This window comes from Sebastes fasciatus, chromosome 19 (genome assembly GCF_043250625.1).
Source record: "Sebastes fasciatus isolate fSebFas1 chromosome 19, fSebFas1.pri, whole genome shotgun sequence".
In the NCBI taxonomy this organism is placed as follows: Eukaryota; Metazoa; Chordata; class Actinopteri; order Perciformes; family Sebastidae; genus Sebastes; species Sebastes fasciatus.
The window spans coordinates 8,268,148-8,287,266 of NC_133813.1; the positions used below are offsets into that span (position 1 = coordinate 8,268,148).

Below are 19,119 nucleotides of genomic sequence, written 5' to 3' on the forward strand. Positions count from 1 at the left end.
TAATTCAAGGTTGAATACAAAGACTTTCTTAAAAACATTTTTTGTTATCCTTGCCAAAATCTTCTACCGTATCCTGGAAAAAGTGCTTCTGGAAACCTGTGACGTTCGGCATGTGTCCGCTCGTGTGTCTGTGCACTTTTATGATCACAAACTTAAGACGATAATATGTAATATGTATTTAATACTCTTATCATCATTGGTAGTGGGCAAGTATGCTTGCTTTATGCAAATGTATTTATATATCTATTATTGGAAATCAATTAACAACACAAACAAATGACAAATATTGTTAAAACTAATTTGCGTTAACATGTTAACGCAAATTAGCATTGACAGCCCTAATATTGATATTTCTTTTGCATTTTGTTATTTGAAGCTAATTAGGGTTGTCAAAGTTAACGTGATAATAATCGTTAACGCAAATTCTTTTTAACGCCACTAATTTCTTTAACGCATTAATGCAACTTTCGATTTTTTTACAAACCTCTTAAAAATCGGACCCGGCCGCTATTCAGTCTTTCCGAGGTTGTAGCAGGCTAAGTAACGCTCCAAACCTACGCTAAATTTTGGCGAGGTAAAACTGGCATGGCCATTTTCAAAGGGGTCCCTTGACCTCTGACCTCAAGATATGTGAATGAAAAATGGGTTCTATGGGTACCCACGAGTCTCCCCTTTACAGACATACCCACTTTATGATAATCACATGTAGAGTATTAAATACTTGACAAATATCCCTCTAAGGAACATTTTGAACAGATAATAAATGTGCCATTTAATTTGCGATTAATCACGATTAAATATTCAAATCGATTGCCAGTCCTAATCTAATTTTATTACACTTCTAGTGCACTAACAGACTAGTACTAAAATACACACGCAGAAAAATGTAACTTGACAAAATATGAATTCTATGTATTTTTCCCCCTCGAATTAGTCTTATTAGTCAGAAGGTTTGCTCACACAAGGAAGGCTGCCTTCATACATCACAGGAAAGATGAAATACAGAAAGTGTGACCACAAATGTAAAATGATATTTGAAGAGTTTATAGACTTCTTTTACAGGACTCACAGAGTGTTTGAGCTGGAAACTCAGAGGAAAATAGAAAACTAAACAATAGTATCTGCAGATCCACACGGCTTTCAGTGTTTCTTTACGTATAGTAAAGAGCACCTCCTCCCTCCTCTCGGGTTTCACTGTCGCCGCTCAGGTATGCTCTCCTCTGTCCCGCTCCGTGAATCCCTCCCTCTCCCTGCTCTTTGTTGTTGCCATAGCGATGCCCTGGCACAAAACCAACACACCAAAACCTGTTTTCCGAAACCGGCGATTCCCGCAGCCCTGCTGCTGCTGAACCTGCGGTTGGGCGGAGCCGTGAGCGTTGAGCAGAACAGATGAACCTGTCTTCTTTTTAATGAGGCTGTTTTCGGGTTCGGTAGCTGTCTGAGACGGCACTGTTGCAGAAATGTCTTTAATGCTTGCCCTAAACAGTAACTACTTGCTTGTTTACCTTCTTAAACAGTTTATTCTCCTGGGATTCCCTCTTCTATTCAGGCTGCAGCTTGTTTTTATCTTCACTGTTAATTGTTTCGTTTGTGGCTCTCAATGTGTGTCATGCCTCCTCCCCCGTAGAAGCCAAAAAAGTAAATTCTTTTAACCTTTTAAATTTGTATCAACCATAGAGTAGCGAAGTGGGATGAGCTATTTTTGGCGCCCCTGGTTCTGAACCTAAAAGTCCCATTAATCTTTCCTGTACACAATGTTACGTGACTCACACCTCAAGCACTTTTTGGCTTGGACCAGAATCAAGCTTTTTTCGTTGAATCCTCTGTACAAAAGAATAACTGCATTTAAAAGGAATCTGGCTCTTATAAAAAGTTAAAAGCCCGTTTACATAAAAACAAGGGCTAATCGATTACAATATTTAATCATGGTTAATCGCAAACACATTTTTTATTTGTTCAAAATGTACCTTTTTAAGGGAGATTTGTCAAGTATTTAATACTCTTATCAACATAGGAGTGGACAAATATGCTGCTTCATGCAAATGTATGTATATATTTATTATTGGAAATCAATTAACAACACAAAACATGACAAATATTGTCCAGAAACCCTCATAGGTACTGCATTTAGCATAAAAAATATGCTCAAATCATAACATGGCAAACTGCAGCCCAACAGGCAACAACAGCTGTCAGTGTGTCAGTGTGCTGACTTGACTATGACTTGCCCCAAACTGCATGTGATTATCATAAAGTGGTCATGTCTGTAAAGGGGAGACTCGTTGGTACCCAGAGAACCCATTTTCATTCGCATATCTTGAGGTCAGAGGTCAAGGGACCTCTTTGAAAATGGCCATGCCAGTTTTTCCTCACCAAAATTTAGCCTAAAGTTGGAGCGTTAACACGGAGCACGCTACAAGCATCCGAAAGATAGGTTACGTTAAAGAAATTAGTGGCGTTAAAACATTAATTTGCGTTATCACGTTAACTTTGACAGCCCTACTAACAATGTTTTGAATGAAACTACACGTCTCTCATGCTGGTGTGCTCTTGATAGACGGAAAGGTTTACTTGATAAACATCATATTTCTCTTTTCTTCCTTGTCAAAAGTCTTTCCATCCCTTTCTTCGCTTCCTATCAGTGTGCGATCATGTTTGCTTATTGTTCCCGCATGAATCAGATTTCACATTTTCCCTCCTGGTCATGCTGGTCGACCAGATTTCTTTGGTGTTATTTGCATAAGGGAGACGCCACACTAGAATAAACAAAAGAGGATCTATAGAAGCCTACACAACCCCCGCGCCTGGGGGGGTGAGAGCAGTTGAGAAGGGTGGAGGTACGGGGTGGTGTAGGATCCAAACTGTAACAGCAGCTGCTCTGATACACAGCTACTGCAAAACTACTGAGGCTTTCAAAAAGGTCTCTTTGGCCTGGCATCTTGAGCCAATCAGATTGTGAGTTGACTCTAGATAGTTACACCTCAGTGATTTGAGATATAAAATTTAATAAATGGACAGGACACAGTGCTTTATTTAGACCTTGTATTAACACATGCCTCTCATTTTTACACTCCAAGCCAGGTCAGTTTTTTTTTTCTCTGTGTTTCACAATCAAGGAAACTTTTTTCTTTTTAACACTGTGCGTGCCTTCAGTGATGACGTGTTTCTAAAAGAGTGTGCGGATGAATGTAGGCGTGACGCAGGACTTTAGACAAAGCTGTGTATTCCTTTGGTGTGGCACGTTGTTTGACTGGATGTTGGTGACAACAACACACATGATGTCGAGGTGTCCTTTAGTCCAGTGGTTCCCAACCTGAAGTCACCTCTTCTTGTATCTAAGAAAAGCTGAAAAAAAATACAAATCCTTGAACAAAATCCTCAATTTGAATAAAGTGATTCAGTGTATTAAATGAGCTAGTCTTTTTTTTTTTTTTTTTTTTAATAAATCAACTTTCTTTAATGAACATAACTAGTCAAACAGTTTTTTGACCGCAGTGAAAATGTTGTTTTTGAAAGGCTAAATGCCAACAAATATGGATTGAAGCAGAATATTTTGTTTTTGGAAATGATTACATCGATCTTTTTCCAATGCATTTTGACTTTTGGACTTTACAACGCTCTGGAGTTATTGGAAATGTTTTGATCACACGAGTGTGAAACAATCCTACGCAGCCACCACTGGAATGTAATTCTACAAATAGTATAATACTAATAATATTAATGTAGCCTGATCTTTATCTGGCGTTGTGCGGAAATATCGTGTTTAAACAGAATGTGACCTACTAAGTAGTAAAAAAAAATATTTTCCAATAATTTTATATAGACTTTTGTATAAATTATTCAGTAAGTTTGTTATTATGATTTTAGTTATATATGTGCAAATCTAATTTTGAAATCCTGGCGCACCCCCTGTGATCTTTTGCGTCCCCCTAAGTGGGGCCCAGACCCCAGATTGAGAGTCTAGACTTCTGTCAAGACAACTGGTGGTCATCTTGAAGTTTGTACTTCTCTGGGAAGGAAACGACGAGTCTTTATTTGGTTAATTGTTCAACAGAAAATCTGTCCTGTAGACACAATTTTATTCTGTTTCAACTACTGTCATTAAGACCAAAAACTAAAGAGTAAAACACTACAGACATTGTAATATTACTTATTTAAAAACCTGCTGAGAGTCTAGCTGTCATCGTATTCACTCACCACTCCAGGTTTCGCTCCTCCTCCTCCTCCTCTCATAGTATTTGAAATTCTTTGTTTTCCGCCCCCTCGTCACTCAGTTTTCATGTGCTGACTTGTCTGACCAGCCGGAGCTCATTCAGTCAAACCTTTAAATGAGGAGTTTTGAGGAACAGTCACAGAAGTGTCCACTGAGCTGGATTCATTAGTTGTTCCGCTCACATTTGATTTGATTTGAACTTTGGGAAACTCTGACTGTAGTGCTCAGTTAGAGCCGAGGTGGCTGGTTCTTAGCTTCTGGTGAAATACTATATAATGTTTGCCACCCATCTGCATACTCGCCAACCTTGAGACCTCAAAAAAAGGGAGGATGTCAAAACCAAAGTGGGGAGTCTGGGGGTCCTCCCTCACTCGTTTTAGACCTGCACTCTGGTGAATGCAGGTCTAAAATGACCCCATCTTTCTATTCAACTCTTCCATTTCCCAAGTTTGAGTCCTGCTGTAGTCCCCCTATGACCCCGCTGAGCGCTTTTTAGGTGTGTTTGTTTTTGGAAACCGTACTAATGAACCTTATCAGCGTTGCTAATGGACTCCTCCACATCATTAAGCTGATGGGAAGCACCAACCCAAACTTGGCACCTGCTAACCGGGAGGCGAATGTTGCAGGGATTTCCAATGAAACAGCGGCCCACGGACGTTGGGCAAAATACTGTCAATACCTCTCCCTGTCCATTAGTCTAGGATAATTGAATATTTATGGATTTATTTCTTACCAATTACTATTCTTTTATATATCTATATGAATGATTGTCCATAGTTAATCGCAAGTTTATCGCACATTTTTTTAACTGTTCAAAATACCTCAGAGAGATTTGTCAAGTATTTAATACGCTTATCAACATGGGAGTGGGCAAATATGCTGCTTTATGTATATATTTATTATTGGACATCAATTAACAACACAAAACAATGACAAATATTGTCCAGAAATCCTCACAGGTTCTGCATTTAGCATAAAAAATATGCTCAAATCATAACATGGCAAACTGCAGCCCAACAGGCAACAACAGCTGTCAGTGTGTCAGTGTGCTGACTTGACTATGACTTGCCCCAAACTGCATGTGATTATCATAAAGTGGGCATGTCTGTAAAGGGGAGACTCATGAGTACCCATAGAACCCATTTACATTCACATATCTTGAGGTCAGAGGTCAAGGGACCCCTTTGAAAATGGCCATGCCAGTTTTTCCTCGCCAAAATTTAGCGTAAGTTTGGAGCGTTATTTAGCCTCCTTCCGGCAAGCTAGTATGACATGGTTGGTACCAATGGATTGCTTAGGTTTTTCTAGTTTCATATGATACCAGTATCTTCACTCTAGTGAACTCTACTCTTTAAAACTGAGCCCACTACAACCTTAAAGTGCAAGATGCGTTAAAGAAATTGGTGCCATTAAAATGAATTTGCGTGATTATCGCGTTAACTTTGAACATGTTACATTTATCTGATCAACTGAAACTCTTCTTCTTTCTCAGAGACACCTGAGGTGCTAAGATGAGTCGGCAGCGTGCAGACTCGGAGGGTTCCCTCGGGCCTAACGATGAGTACATGCCGTACAGCGACGATGAGACGGACGACGAATTGGATGCAAGCTCGGAAGAGGAACCAGAAGAGCCGCCAGGAGCCCCGCCAGGAGCCCCGCAACCCCCGGTGGAAGCTAAACCCAGCGGTGAGTCACTAAACACATACTATTGTCTTTCTTTTCATTTTATTTTGGGAAATCCCCTTTGTCAGCCATCTTTCTCAGAGACGATAAGAAGATGGATACCAGTTTCATTCTTGTGCTTCCAGAATGGGTTAAGCGTAGCTTAGCACAAAGACTAAGAAGGTGGAAAGCTGTCTGAGTCACATGATGTATTTAACAGAACTAAAAAAATATATATTTATTCTGTAGTTTATATATTATATTTATGTTCAGGAAACCATTTCTAATATTGTTTTCTTTTTCAGAGATGGGATGGAAGGTGAAAGCCAACGACCGACCTTATCACCACCTGCCGGAGTTTCAGAAAAAAGTCTTCCTATGCATCAAGAAGAGCAGATACTCTGTAAGTTCTGCTTGTTTACATACAACTGTCATTTAATGGACCTCCTTACTGGTCCTGGTAGAAAACTAATCCTGATCATACATAGCTGAGCATGACTGACACACCCTGGACAAAGAGGCAGCCAAGTTTGTGCCTTGCATGTTTTGAATGAGCTATTCATTATGCTGAATCATCCAACAGTCAGGAGATTGATTGATTGTGATAGAAACCAATGACAGCCCTTGAAAGAAGACAATCAACCCGCAAAAGCTGGCTGTAGAGAGACATTTCCTTGTAGTTTTTGTCCATGTTGCTTTGTCATTCTGGTAAATTCAGTGGCGTTTAAAGGGACTCTCTGTAAGAATCAGAAATTGCTTTTGATAGTGCGACCTGTGGCCATTCAGTCAACGAAGGTCAGCGTCCTGTTGCTCGCACTACCGACACACGCGAGACTGAACGTGATTGACAGGCATCATGTTGATTAACGTTAGCAACATTAGCCAGATGAAACAACAATATCGCTATATATTTCACATGCTTACCAAACGAATCCAGAGTTATTTCCCTTCCCCCGTTCATGTGAATGAAACGGCGGAGTTAAAGGAAACACTGCTACGCCTGCTCTATGGGCCCAATGGATGCGGAAGATCGGTGGAAGATCCGGGTACTTTATCACTCGGCAGTCTAGCCGTTTTGGCGTCATGCGCCACTGAGCGACTCTCATAGGAATGAACGTTGGCCTGCCTCCAACGCTGTATCCAGCTCTCTTTATACATCCATAGTTACTTAGTTTACATATTTATTTTAAGCCCAATCATGATGTTTCCCCTTAACGTAACTAAGTGGTTTTCTTGCCTGAACCTAAGTGAGTGGCTTTGCTCCCCTAATGCTACTGCATGTCAACACAGGCGTGTAATAAGTAACGCTTTGGCGTGTTATCGGGTTGGGATGTTACAGCTTGCTGGTTACCAATGTGCCATTTGTGATCTTTAACCCTGTTTTGAAGCCAAAGAAATGTAAGATAAGATAAGATATGCTTTTATTAGTCCCGCTGTGGGGAAATTTGCAAGACATAGATGTAGATATACCAAAAGTGATGTTGGTTGTACAGTTTATCTGGAGCATAAAAGAAATATTGAATTTATCTTTAACTGAACTAAATCATGTGTAAGATGGGCATCACTACGCATTAACTAAACTAATACAGTACATGTCTATGAGGGATTTTAGCCAGGTCTAGCTCCATATTTTATATAATTCCCAAAGAAAAGTGAGTGTAAAACATTAATCTCCATGTCGATGTATGAGTGTGATGTACAACGCCAACAAGGAAGCTGTGTCCTTGTGTGTCTGCTTCCTCCTGATGTCACCGCTCTGTTTCTGCTGAGTCATTTCTGACTCCGTGAAATATGATAAGAGCCATTTGTGTTTTGGCAGTACTGTTGTGTTGTACTGTGCTTGTTTTGAATGAACATGTAGATAGAAAGGTAGAAGGATGAGGTGGTGTACTTGATTTATAAGAGAGCATTCCTGCAACAGATCATGGCTTTTCTTGGTTTATCACTCAACTCTTCTGTTAACTTAGTCTACCCTACACATGAAAAAAATATATAATTTGATGTACTTCTCTATAATTTAAAGCTCTAGCTGTCTGATCAAATGCTTAGACCCGCTGCTGGGACCTTTTATAGCAGCCGGTGAACAGAAGAGTTTTTGTGTCGTCTGTGTTTGTGGAGGCTGAAACCTGATCGTCCGGCTGAGCCGACCTGTATCTCACTAATAGACACATTAGACACAGCAGGACTCAGTGGGGCTGAAGCCAGAACATGTTTCTAACAACTTCAACAGCAATCCTGTGTACATTTACAGTCCTAGATCGAACGGGAAGCTGGTGGAGAAGAGACGGTTGAATGTTTTTTGACGGTTCCTGTTTTGTCCTGCAGCGGAATCTAGACTATAACTGGTCAGAGTTCAGATGGTTATCTGTAATGAAATGCAGCTCCGTCTCATTACTGGTGTTCCCACAAACTGGGCCACTGCCTGCGCAGTCGACTGGGACACTTATTGTCATTAGTGCTGAGGTTGTAGAGGAGACATTTCAGTGAGGGCTGTCAATCGATTAAAATATGTAATCGCGATTAAGCATGTGATTGTCCATAGTTAATCGCGGTAAATTGCAAATTAATCGCACATTTTTTATCTGTTCAAAATGTACCTTAAAGGGAGATTTGTCAAGTATTTTATACTCTTATCAACATGGGAGTTGGCAAATATGCTTGCTTTATGCAAATTCATGTATATATTTATTACTGGAAATCAATTAACAACACAAAACAATGACAAATATTGTCCAGAAACCCTCACAGGTACTGCATTTAGACTCGTGGGTATCCATAGAACCCATTTTCATTCACATATCATGAGGTCAGAGGTCAAGGGACCCTTACTCTAACCCCGTCCCCTCTCTACATGCTTTTGTTCTGTGACTGAATTTCCTGGTTTGGGCTAGGCCCCTTAGTTCCAATGAAGGGAAATGTTCGTTCTACAGCGTCCAATGATATTTTAGACCATAGTGTATTTCCAACTTTGCAGCAACACTTCTTTGTTGACTTTTTCCTCTTTCAACATGACAATGCCCCCGTGCACAAAGTCAGGTCCATAAAGAAACGGTTTCCCCAGTTTGGTGTGGAAGAACTTGACTGTTCTGCACAGAACCCTGACCTCAACCCCGTCCAACACCTTTGGGATCAAGTGGAACGCTGACTGGCCTCCAGACAGCACGGCTGAGGTTATTCTGTGAAACCAAACTCTCAGAACAGACCTGGAGCTGGTAGGGCTTCAGTGTCTTGCTCGGGGAGACTGTTGGAGGGCAGGACTCTCCGCTGAGTGGAAAGCAGACTGTAATGGACGGAGTTCAGATGGTTATCCTCTGTTGAAATACAGCACTGCCTCGGTACTACTGACACTATGATAACTGGACTGATTCAGGACTAACTGCTGCCTCTGAGTCCAGTGTGTCTCATGAAACGCTTTGCTTTCTGTGCGTTTCTTTCAACCTTTTCAACGGCGAATTCACACCAGAGCAGCAATGAAGTGCGGCATGCGTCGAGCTGCCATGCAATGTCTATGAAAAGCTGCAGCGGCTATCCCCGAGATCTGCGAGCTGCGGCTGCTTGATTCTGCGGCGAAGTGCGGCCAAACAAAAGTTGGGAAAAGTTTAACTTTTAGCGGCGAAGTGAGGCCAGAGAGGACTCGCAGCCAATCAGTAAACAGATCCTGTGACATGTGGACCAATGTTACCAAGAATTTCTTCCCACCTGAAACACATGAACACACCTGCAGAACACACCTGCAGAACAATTTAATTATTGCGGCGACGACTGGCGTCTGCAAGAATGTAAGAATCATTGACCAAACCCTCAGTAGATCTCCACTACTTTAAAAGTAGTTTTCAGTACTTAAAAAGTATTCAGGTTAAGCTGAAATTCTTAAAACATACTGACTTTCAGTGGAGGGAAATTGTTTTTGATAGTAGTAAATAAATTTCACTGACTTCTTTATAAACCCTAAATAACTCACAAGAGACAAACTTAAAAAAGTATGCTTGAAATCCAAGCAGTGGAGCTCATTAGCATGGGCCAATGGGACAAAACGTTGGATCCTACATTTCCCATAATGCAACTCAATAGCCTTTTCATCAGACCCTCGCTGCCTGGTGAGCACCCACGTCTTTCAAACTCCAGACCTCCAGTTTTTAACAAAAATTTTCGTTATAAATGTGTTGGAGATCAATAACCTGGATGACATCACTATGACATCATCAGGGTTATTTACCTCACAGGCGACATTATGCAACTGTTTTCACAGATTGAGTCCTAATGACCGGTCTGAGTGTTCCTTTAAGATACATATTTTTTTGCAGTTTAACAGAACAGGACAACCAACTTTGCGCTCATCATGTCATTGTGTTTGTCCTCCGCAGGGAAACGCCATCAAGACGTACAAGTACAACGTCCTCACCTTCCTCCCTCTGAACCTGTACGAGCAGTTTAAGAGAGTTGCCAACCTCTATTTCCTGGCTCTGCTCATCTTACAGGTACATCTAAAAAAAAAAAAAAAGACTTTGATTTATTGTGTTAAAAAAACAAAACAAGGAGCCATCAAATGTTTGTTTGTTTCTTAGATCATTCCAGACATTACTACGCTGCCCTGGTACACCACACTGATTCCTCTGGTCGTGGTGCTGGGAATCACTGCCATCAAAGATCTGGTGGACGATCTGGTAAGACTTCACGCACGCACGCACGTCAATCAGTTGTTATTCAAGCTACAGTGCATCGTCATGTCACTCTTACATAAGTATTATAATATCTGGTTTGACCTGACCAAATTCCTTTTCTAGGCACGGCACAGGATGGACAAGGAGATCAACAACAGGAAGTGTGAAGTGCTGCTGGAGGACGGGTCAGGACAAATTTATTTTGCTATTAGCTTTGAGTTTTATAACAAGATATCCACCATCTTTAAAAACACATGACACCAGTAGCTTAAGTCCTCGGTTCATAGCATGTTTAGACACTGAACGATGAGCCAAGAAGTATTTTTTAGCTTTTTATATAGCATTTTTAAATTCGTTGTAAACTTTCTCGTCCTTGTACATCATTAAAAGTGACGACAACATACATATATATATATATATATATATATATATATATATATATATATATATATATATATATATATATATATATATATATATATATATATATATATATATATATATATATATATATATATATATATATATATATATATATATATATATATATATATATATATATATATATATATATATATATATATATATATATATATATATATATATATATATATATATATATATATATATATATATATATATATATATATATATATATATATATATATATATAAAAACTGTGATATGTCTCTGCTTCAGGTTTCGGGAGTCAAAGTGGAGGGACATGCAGGTTGGAGATGTGGTTCGTCTGAAGAAGAACGACTTTGTTCCGGTATGACGGTTCAGCCTGCATCATTTTTACTGGGCTGTGTAACAGTTACTTTGCTGACTGACTGAAGCACGTACACAGATTGTTTAAATGTGCACGTGTGACCTCCTGCCATTTCTAGCCGACCAATGAAGTCAAAGTCCGTGCCAAGATCCAGTTAGGTTGAATTGATTTTGTATTGTCATTTAGTTGTGAAATCAGGTGATTCACGACAATGTTCTCTATGGTTTGAGACAGTGATGGTCACACAGAGGGGATTTAGTTTATGGCCTTGTTCAGACCTTGTATTGACATGCGTCCTCAGTGATCGGATCACAAGTGGACAGCTCTAAGTACAGGTGTGAATGCACTCTTTCAGACCACATTCAGACGTGGTCTGTGCCGACATATGGCCACATTGTTTTAGTAGTTTGTACGCGATTGTGTCCTGATCCACATTGAAGGACTGCATACTCAACTGACGTCCCGCTGGGATCCACGGGTCTCTGCGCTCCTCATGTGAATAGACAGGCAGAGGTGAGTGCTTGTCTGTCTCGCAGCATGGAAACTGCCGCTGTGCTCTACTGTATCCTGTTGGTACAACTGTATTTTATCTATCAGCTACATATCTACAGACTATCAGACTGGGCACGCAAAGTGCATTATTATCATACTGTCGGAGATGTGTTGGTGTTTTTGTTCCGCTGCTTTGCACAGAGCTGACACACGCCCTCCCGCCCTCTCTCCTCCCCGGCTCTCTGAAGCTCTGTACCGCGCTGTTGCCTGGCAAAGGCACAAATACACCAGAAGCAGATGTGTGGTCAGATTTGAGTGTTAAACCCTTCAGAATGCTCCTTTTTAATGTGTATATCTTTTATTCTCCTCAGGCTGACATCCTGATGTTATCCAGCTCCAACCCAAACAGCCTGTGCTATGTAGAAACAGCTGAGCTCGACGGGTAAGACTCTCCACCTCTTAGGTGTACCAAAATAAAAAAACATTTTTTTTTAAACATAATTGAGTGTGTTGAACTGTAATAACTATATCGATTACTATATTCAAATAGAGTAATGGGATATAATCTGTATAGAGGAGCACAATCTTTGCTCCGATAAGCTTCTGCTTGGTCTGTAGTTTCCTCAAGAATTCAGTCAACAAAGTATTCAGCGATAAGAAGAGAGCAAATGTGTAAACGAAGAGCTAAGCAACCTCTGCCAAGTTCGGCCATGTGACCAGTTAGAAATGTATACACTGCGATTAAGTGAGAAACGCCTTTAAATCAAACAGACGGGCCTGCAGGTGTCTCTGATGGAACTCTTTTGCAGAAAATGATAACTAACCTGACATCAATATCACCTTTCTTCATTTTTTCCAGAGCTCTTTGGCATTCAACTTACATCAGAGAATGAATTATGAATACAAATATTTTCATAAATAAGCTTTTTTTTGTTTTTATCCCTCAACAACATGCAGAGAACGTTCCATCTTAAACAAATTTAATGAACTTGAGTCTGTTTAGCTGTGATTCTGCTTTCCTCGGGGGCTTGGTTTTCAGTCCTTTTGCATGTGTTTTTCTCCCCCTGCAGCGAGACCAACCTGAAGTTTAAGCTGGGACTCAGAGTGACCGATGAGAGACTGCAGCAGGAGCGTCAGCTGGCTGAGTTTAACGGTAAGCATGTTTCACAGCTACAAACAAGTTTATTTGCATGAACCTAAATCACTTTTAATCACTCCAACGGAGCCTGAGGACAAAACCTAACTTTTCATTTTAAAATGAAAATATAGTAAAAGAATAATATAAAATGAATTGTAAAAATATAAAATATTTTTTTAGAAGAGTAATAATCATAACACTAATTGAAAAAAATCTTTTTCATCTACACAAACGTGAAAAAAGAATCACTGCTTTTTCCTTAAGTGCCAGCAAGTAACTAATAATAATAATAATAAGCGTGTTTGTTTTTGCATCATGCATTGTGTACAGTGTTTTATGCAAGATATCTCAATAATATTGGTGTGTTCGTAACCTTTGTAATATTTCAGTTTTAATGCTTCATTTTTAAATTAAGTTTCCAGACGAGGTCTTGCAGTTTTTATTTTATACTTTTCAAAGGGACAGTGTGTAGGATTTAGTGGCATCTAGCGGCGAGGTTGGAGATTGCAACCAAGCGGCAACCTCAGGTGCTGAGAAATGAAGCCAACGTGGAAGTGCCAAAAACTGCAGTTCTTCAAATGGCCAGTTGAGGCTCCAAAAGCGAGTCAATCCCCATTAAAAAAAAACATGTTAAAATGCCCAACTTTACAGCAGAAATAAACATGTTTACAGCAGTTTTGGTCTCTATAGCTAATTCCCCCGTTCTTGACAACTGTACAAGGGTGTATTTTTATTTAACTCACCCGTTTAAATTATATTAATGCTTAATGTTAGGCATAATTGAGGGCGTTGCCGCTTTGAGTGACCAGTGGGTGCTGTACCAGGTCGCTAGCTGCTAACTGTCTCCTCTGTCACCCGCTCGCAGCTCCATAGCTCCAACGTCCAATATCTTTTTTTTTCAATAACTTTTAAGTTTACTGTGTTTCATTTTTTTCAGTTAGATAAACAGGAAAAACTTGAAAATGTGACTAAAGTGTTCAGGTACAAGCCTCCATAGCTGAAAGGAATTTAAGGCGCTGTGGCAGAGGGTGGTCAGTAGAGGTCAGAGGGTACTACAAGTTACTTTAACGCTGCTGCTGATGTTGTTCAGCTTTGGTCCAGAGAGAACTGTCACAAGATAATCCAGGCTGCTGCCCAGAGATGAACAACCCTGATTTGAATAGTTTTGACTCGAATGAAAGCCGTCTTTCTCGTCTCTCCTGAAGCTCTGATCGAGTGCGAGGAGCCGAACAACCGCCTGGACAAGTTCGTAGGGACGATGATGTGGGACGGGGAGCGTTACCCTCTGGACCTGGACAACATACTGCTCCGCGGCTGCAAGATCAGAAACACAGAGGTGTGCCACGGCCTGGTCATCTTCGCAGGTGGGAACCCTCCATCACCGCTCGACACGACACATCAACGCAGAACTCAAAACTAGTGAAAAGAACATTTTAGTGCTGACGGAGTACACTGAAGATCTGTATAAACCACATCATCTTAGTTGTGAAGATGTACAGCTCTAATTTAATTGATTGCAAAGTTTAACAAACGTTAACACATTTATTTCACGTAACCAGTCATTTTCAAAGCCTACTTTAAGTTCAAGAACAATCCGCATTAGAGCTGAAATGATTAATTAATTGTTGATCAACAATGATTAATTACTTTCTTTGTCTAACACGATAGTAAATTAAATATCTGGCCCGACAACCCAAAAAAAACAAAGATATTCTTCCGCATTTGTCCGTATTTTATGAACAATTTGTCGATTGAGAAAATCCGAATAATTGTCTCTTGCAGCCCTAATCAACATTAATTGCCCGTTACCAAATTGAATTTGGACGTGATGGTACATAATTTAGAATATTATTTAATGATTGATAACTACTCATTGCTAGCATTCACCATTTTGATATATGATGTTGTAGGAGCCGACACCAAAATCATGAGGAACAGCGGGAAGACGAGGTTCAAGAGGACCAAAATTGACGAGCTGATGAACTACATGGTTTACACGGTAACTTTCACCGTCTCATCCTTTTAGATGTATCAACTGTTCTTTCTTCTTCCTGTCAGACTTTTAATTTGTTTTCTAAATAACAACTATGTTATTGGGCCTTTTTGTCAGTCACCCAGTGTGTAACTGTGCGTCTTCTGTTCCCTGCCCCGTAGATCTTCGTGGTGCTGATTCTGGTGTCGGCAGGTCTGGCCATCGGTCACAGCTTCTGGTACGAGGAGATCGGCTCTAAGGCCTGGTATCTGTTCGACAACAAAAACCAGTCCGCCTCCTACAGGGGCTTCCTCAGCTTCTGGGGATACATCATCGTCCTCAACACCATGGTGCCCATTTCGCTATACGTCAGGTCAGCAAAACCTCACCCACATATTTAGGGCTTGTGTCAAGGGTACTGGGTTTGAGTAGGGATGTCACATTCCCCTTCGTGTATCTTATGTGTGCTTTGTGTTCAGTGTGGAGGTGATTCGTCTGGGCCAGAGCAAGTTCATCAACTGGGACCTGCAGATGTATTTCGCAGAGAAAGACACACCAGCAAAGGTACGTTACTCCTGCTTTTATCATTATTTTTAGATTCTTAACTTTATGCTGAATCAGATCAGCAGTTATGTAATTTTTCCCTTTTCATTAAACCAATCGTCACCCCCGCGCAGGCTCGAACCACCACCCTGAACGAGCAGCTCGGTCAGATCGAGTACATCTTCTCCGACAAGACGGGAACTCTCACACAGAACATCATGCAGTTCAAGAAGTGCAACATCGGTGGACACAACTACGGTACTGATCTGCTTTACTTCACTCAAGGGTGTTTCTGCAATACGGTCACTTTTGAGTCTCCCATATTAAAAAAAATAAATAAATAAAATAAATAATTTTAACCATCAGAGAATGTCCTTACTGCAACATTACAAAAATGTTCATTTCATAGATTTTGCTTTTTTAATTTATATAATATTTTAAGACCTTTGAATTCATTTTCATAAATATTTATTCGTCATTTCATTCATTTGTAAATATTGATATAAAAATTTTTTTTTTTTAAATAGGGGATTTCAGGATTTTTTCTACACCATGAAAAATGTAGACAGTAACCATAGATGTTAGTCTTCATACACAAAAACATATCAAATATGTTGTTTTTTATGACAGATATTGCAATTCTAATGTCTTGTAAGGACATGTCGCATTTTTGCTAATATTGCAGATAAATGGAAGGTAGCAAGGTCTGCTAAGAGACGCTTTGACTCTTAGCGACTAATATACATGAATTGAACAGTAAAATTATTATTTTTTAAAAATGTAATTCAAAATACTCAGCTGTACGGTAAGGACACGCAATAAAATACTTCAGAAGAAAAGATGATCTTAACCTTGTTTTTCTTGATCTTGAGGGTCAATTAAATTTTTTCTATTAAATTTATTTTTATATAGCGTCAAATCATAACAGAAGTTCTCTCGAGACGGTCACCTAACCTTGATTTGTTTGGCTTTGATAAAAACCTTTTCAATGGCATTTGTTCAGAAGTGTGGGACAGGCACATTTAGATGAAAAAAATCATATAAATGATTTGTAAACTAAAAAATAATTTTAAGATGTATAAAACAATTCCATTTTAAATAATTTCATATTATTATTGAATTATCTAATTTTACGTATCTCAACATTGAGACCACAGTTGTGGGACATGAAGAAAAGCGGTGTTTGGACCCATAAAATGTTTCATACATTTTATTAAATTACATTATTTAGTAATTATTTTTTATGTCAAGATGGGTAGTAACATTGTGTATATATTTATCAAGCACTGCAAAACATAAATCCAAAATTTCATTGCTGGGACTTAAAAATGCCCGTAGTTGCATAAACACCCTCCAACATGAAAATTAATCTTAATATTATTTTTTGACATTTTAGTGACATTTTGTTGTCCCATAAAGACCTTAACGGAGGAGGTACGTGAGCCAGTGAGAACGGAGACTATTAGTACCTTACTCACAGGTATTGAAACTCTAGCTATGGTCTTTCTCGAGGGGATTCACCCTCTCAGGTTAAACATGGAAAGAAAACCAGTAAGAGTTGGAGGTGGAAATAAAGAGAAAAAAAGAAAGGAGACAGTGACATCTGCTGCCTTCTATCGCTATGACAACTGTCTTGTTGATACCAAAACCTTCAACGGCACACCTGAATATGCAGGATTTATTGGACATGAAATCAATGCTCTACACATGCAACCAGTTTCTGCAGGAACTAAAGGGTTTGTATTTTCTCTGTCCGATCCCATTGTGTTATCAGAAAGATGAAAAATGAGCCTTTAATGATCTCTTTGGGGGAAACTAGTTCACTGCTGCAGGAAGAAGTTGGATTTAGATAAGAGCAGAGCAAACACATTGTTGAGTAACAGCTTCATGAGATACAGATATAAGGTGTGCAAATGGCTTTACGGTGTTTAATGGTCTGTGACACAGTTACAAATTGCTTTACAAAGGAAAGATAAAAATCTCTTTAGTCTAAATCAGAGTGAAATTGATCACTTTGGTTTGTTTTCTATTTAGTCTGGTTCGGTTTCAGTAGATGTGCGGTTTTGTCATTCCAAGTTTTTGCTCTCCTTTCCGCAGGTGAACCGACCACTGCTGAGGGAGTGGTGCTGGACCGAGGAAGGGTAATAAACATATATATACTGTATACATAGATATGGTTGCTTTAAAAGAAGAATTCCAAAATAGAATAATTCTCATGTAAAATGTGACAAAACGTTTAAGTTTAAGATTCATCAGATGTTTCATTTGTAAGAAAAAATATGACATAGACAAAATATATTTAATTCTAGGCCTATGAAGAGTGACCCCTACTATAAATTATAATTGATATTGCTCAGCAAAGCAGATTTTCAGATATGAATGAACATATTGATAATGTATAACTGTAAAATACTGAAACAGATGAATGAGAATTTATATTTCACACCAGCCATGTTACACAACTCCTGAACTTGCCTTTTTGTATTGTACAGTACTCTATATATTTTATATTGATTGTGTGCACATACTGTATTTAACTTTATTTAAGTAGCAAAGGGCCTCTCAATATATATTAAAATTATACACATTAACATTAAAGTACCTCTTCTCGTGTAGATTATTTTTTTGACTGCTATGCTAAAGAAGAAAAACTAATATCATGATCAGCTAACGACTTAACTCACCAGAATAATTGCTGACTATTTCTACTGTTTCCCCGTTAGCCGGTGGACTGGAGCTGGAACCGGCATGCTGACAGACAGTTCCAGTTCATGGATCATTCCCTGGTCGCCGTCATCCAATCCGGGAAGGATAAAGAGGCTAATGAGTTCTTCAAACTGCTCTCCCTCTGCCACACCGTCATGGTGGAGCACAAAGACGGTAATCCTAAAATCCTAGATTGGGCAAAAGGTAGTGGAGCTAAAGTGTGATGAGTAAATCGCAACCACCAAGGCTGACTGCTGGGCTGTCAATCAACCCCAACACACCCTAAAGAGGACTTGTCCTTAAAGGGATAGTTTGGATGTTTTGAAGCGGGGTTGTATGAGGTACTTTTTGGTAGTCAGTGTATTACCTACAGTAGATGACGGTCGGCACGCCCCCAGTTTAGAGAAACAGACAGGAATACCAGCACGGGAGCAAAGCAATGTACTGCTGTGGACGGGGGAAAAACAGATTTTATGCACCTAAAAGAAAGGCTCACCTTAAAAAGGTAATATCAGTATAAGTGTTACTATTTAAAATATTTTCACCACTTCACCTCGCCATCAGACTACTCTTTCTGACGGGGAACTGAAGTCGTTATTTATGCCCTCTTCAAAGCCACCAGACTCCATTGACAAAAAGAGTAATTTGACCTCGCAGAACGAAGGAGTTGCTGGTCTACCGCTGCCTCGATCGGGTAGTTTGTTTGTTTTATTGTGTGACTTTGGTGTTTTAAAGGGAGAGTTCAGATTCACCAAAGTCACACAATAATACAAACAAACTAACCGGTCGAGGCAGCGGTAGACCGGCAACTCCTGTGTTCTGTGAGGTAAAATTACTGTTTTTGTCAATGGAGTCTGGTGGCTTTGAAGAGGGCGTAGATTGCCGCTTCAGTTCGGTAAAGCTGTGAAAATTTTCTAAATATAGCTTAAACTGATATTGTTTTCTTTTTAGGTGTATAAA

General features: G+C 39.5%; 1 protein-coding gene across 3 annotated transcripts in view; it reads left to right on the forward strand.

The window, feature by feature from the left end:
- Positions 1–19,119, forward strand: part of atp8b1 (ATPase phospholipid transporting 8B1) — a 50,822-nt gene that overhangs the window by 4,937 nt on the left and 26,766 nt on the right. For all 3 annotated transcript variants that reach the window (XM_074616969.1, XM_074616970.1, XM_074616971.1), the window contains exons 2-16: positions 5,706–5,899; positions 6,181–6,278; positions 10,240–10,353; positions 10,441–10,539; positions 10,660–10,721; positions 11,236–11,308; positions 12,172–12,242; positions 12,871–12,953; positions 14,144–14,302; positions 14,849–14,937; positions 15,093–15,283; positions 15,390–15,474; positions 15,588–15,711; positions 17,551–17,594; positions 18,177–18,333. In XM_074616969.1, coding sequence (XP_074473070.1) covers positions 5,725–5,899; positions 6,181–6,278; positions 10,240–10,353; positions 10,441–10,539; positions 10,660–10,721; positions 11,236–11,308; positions 12,172–12,242; positions 12,871–12,953; positions 14,144–14,302; positions 14,849–14,937; positions 15,093–15,283; positions 15,390–15,474; positions 15,588–15,711; positions 17,551–17,594; positions 18,177–18,333 — 1,624 coding nt within the window. In that variant the 5' untranslated portion in view covers positions 5,706–5,724. The remainder of the gene's footprint in view (positions 1–5,705; positions 5,900–6,180; positions 6,279–10,239; positions 10,354–10,440; positions 10,540–10,659; positions 10,722–11,235; positions 11,309–12,171; positions 12,243–12,870; positions 12,954–14,143; positions 14,303–14,848; positions 14,938–15,092; positions 15,284–15,389; positions 15,475–15,587; positions 15,712–17,550; positions 17,595–18,176; positions 18,334–19,119) is intronic.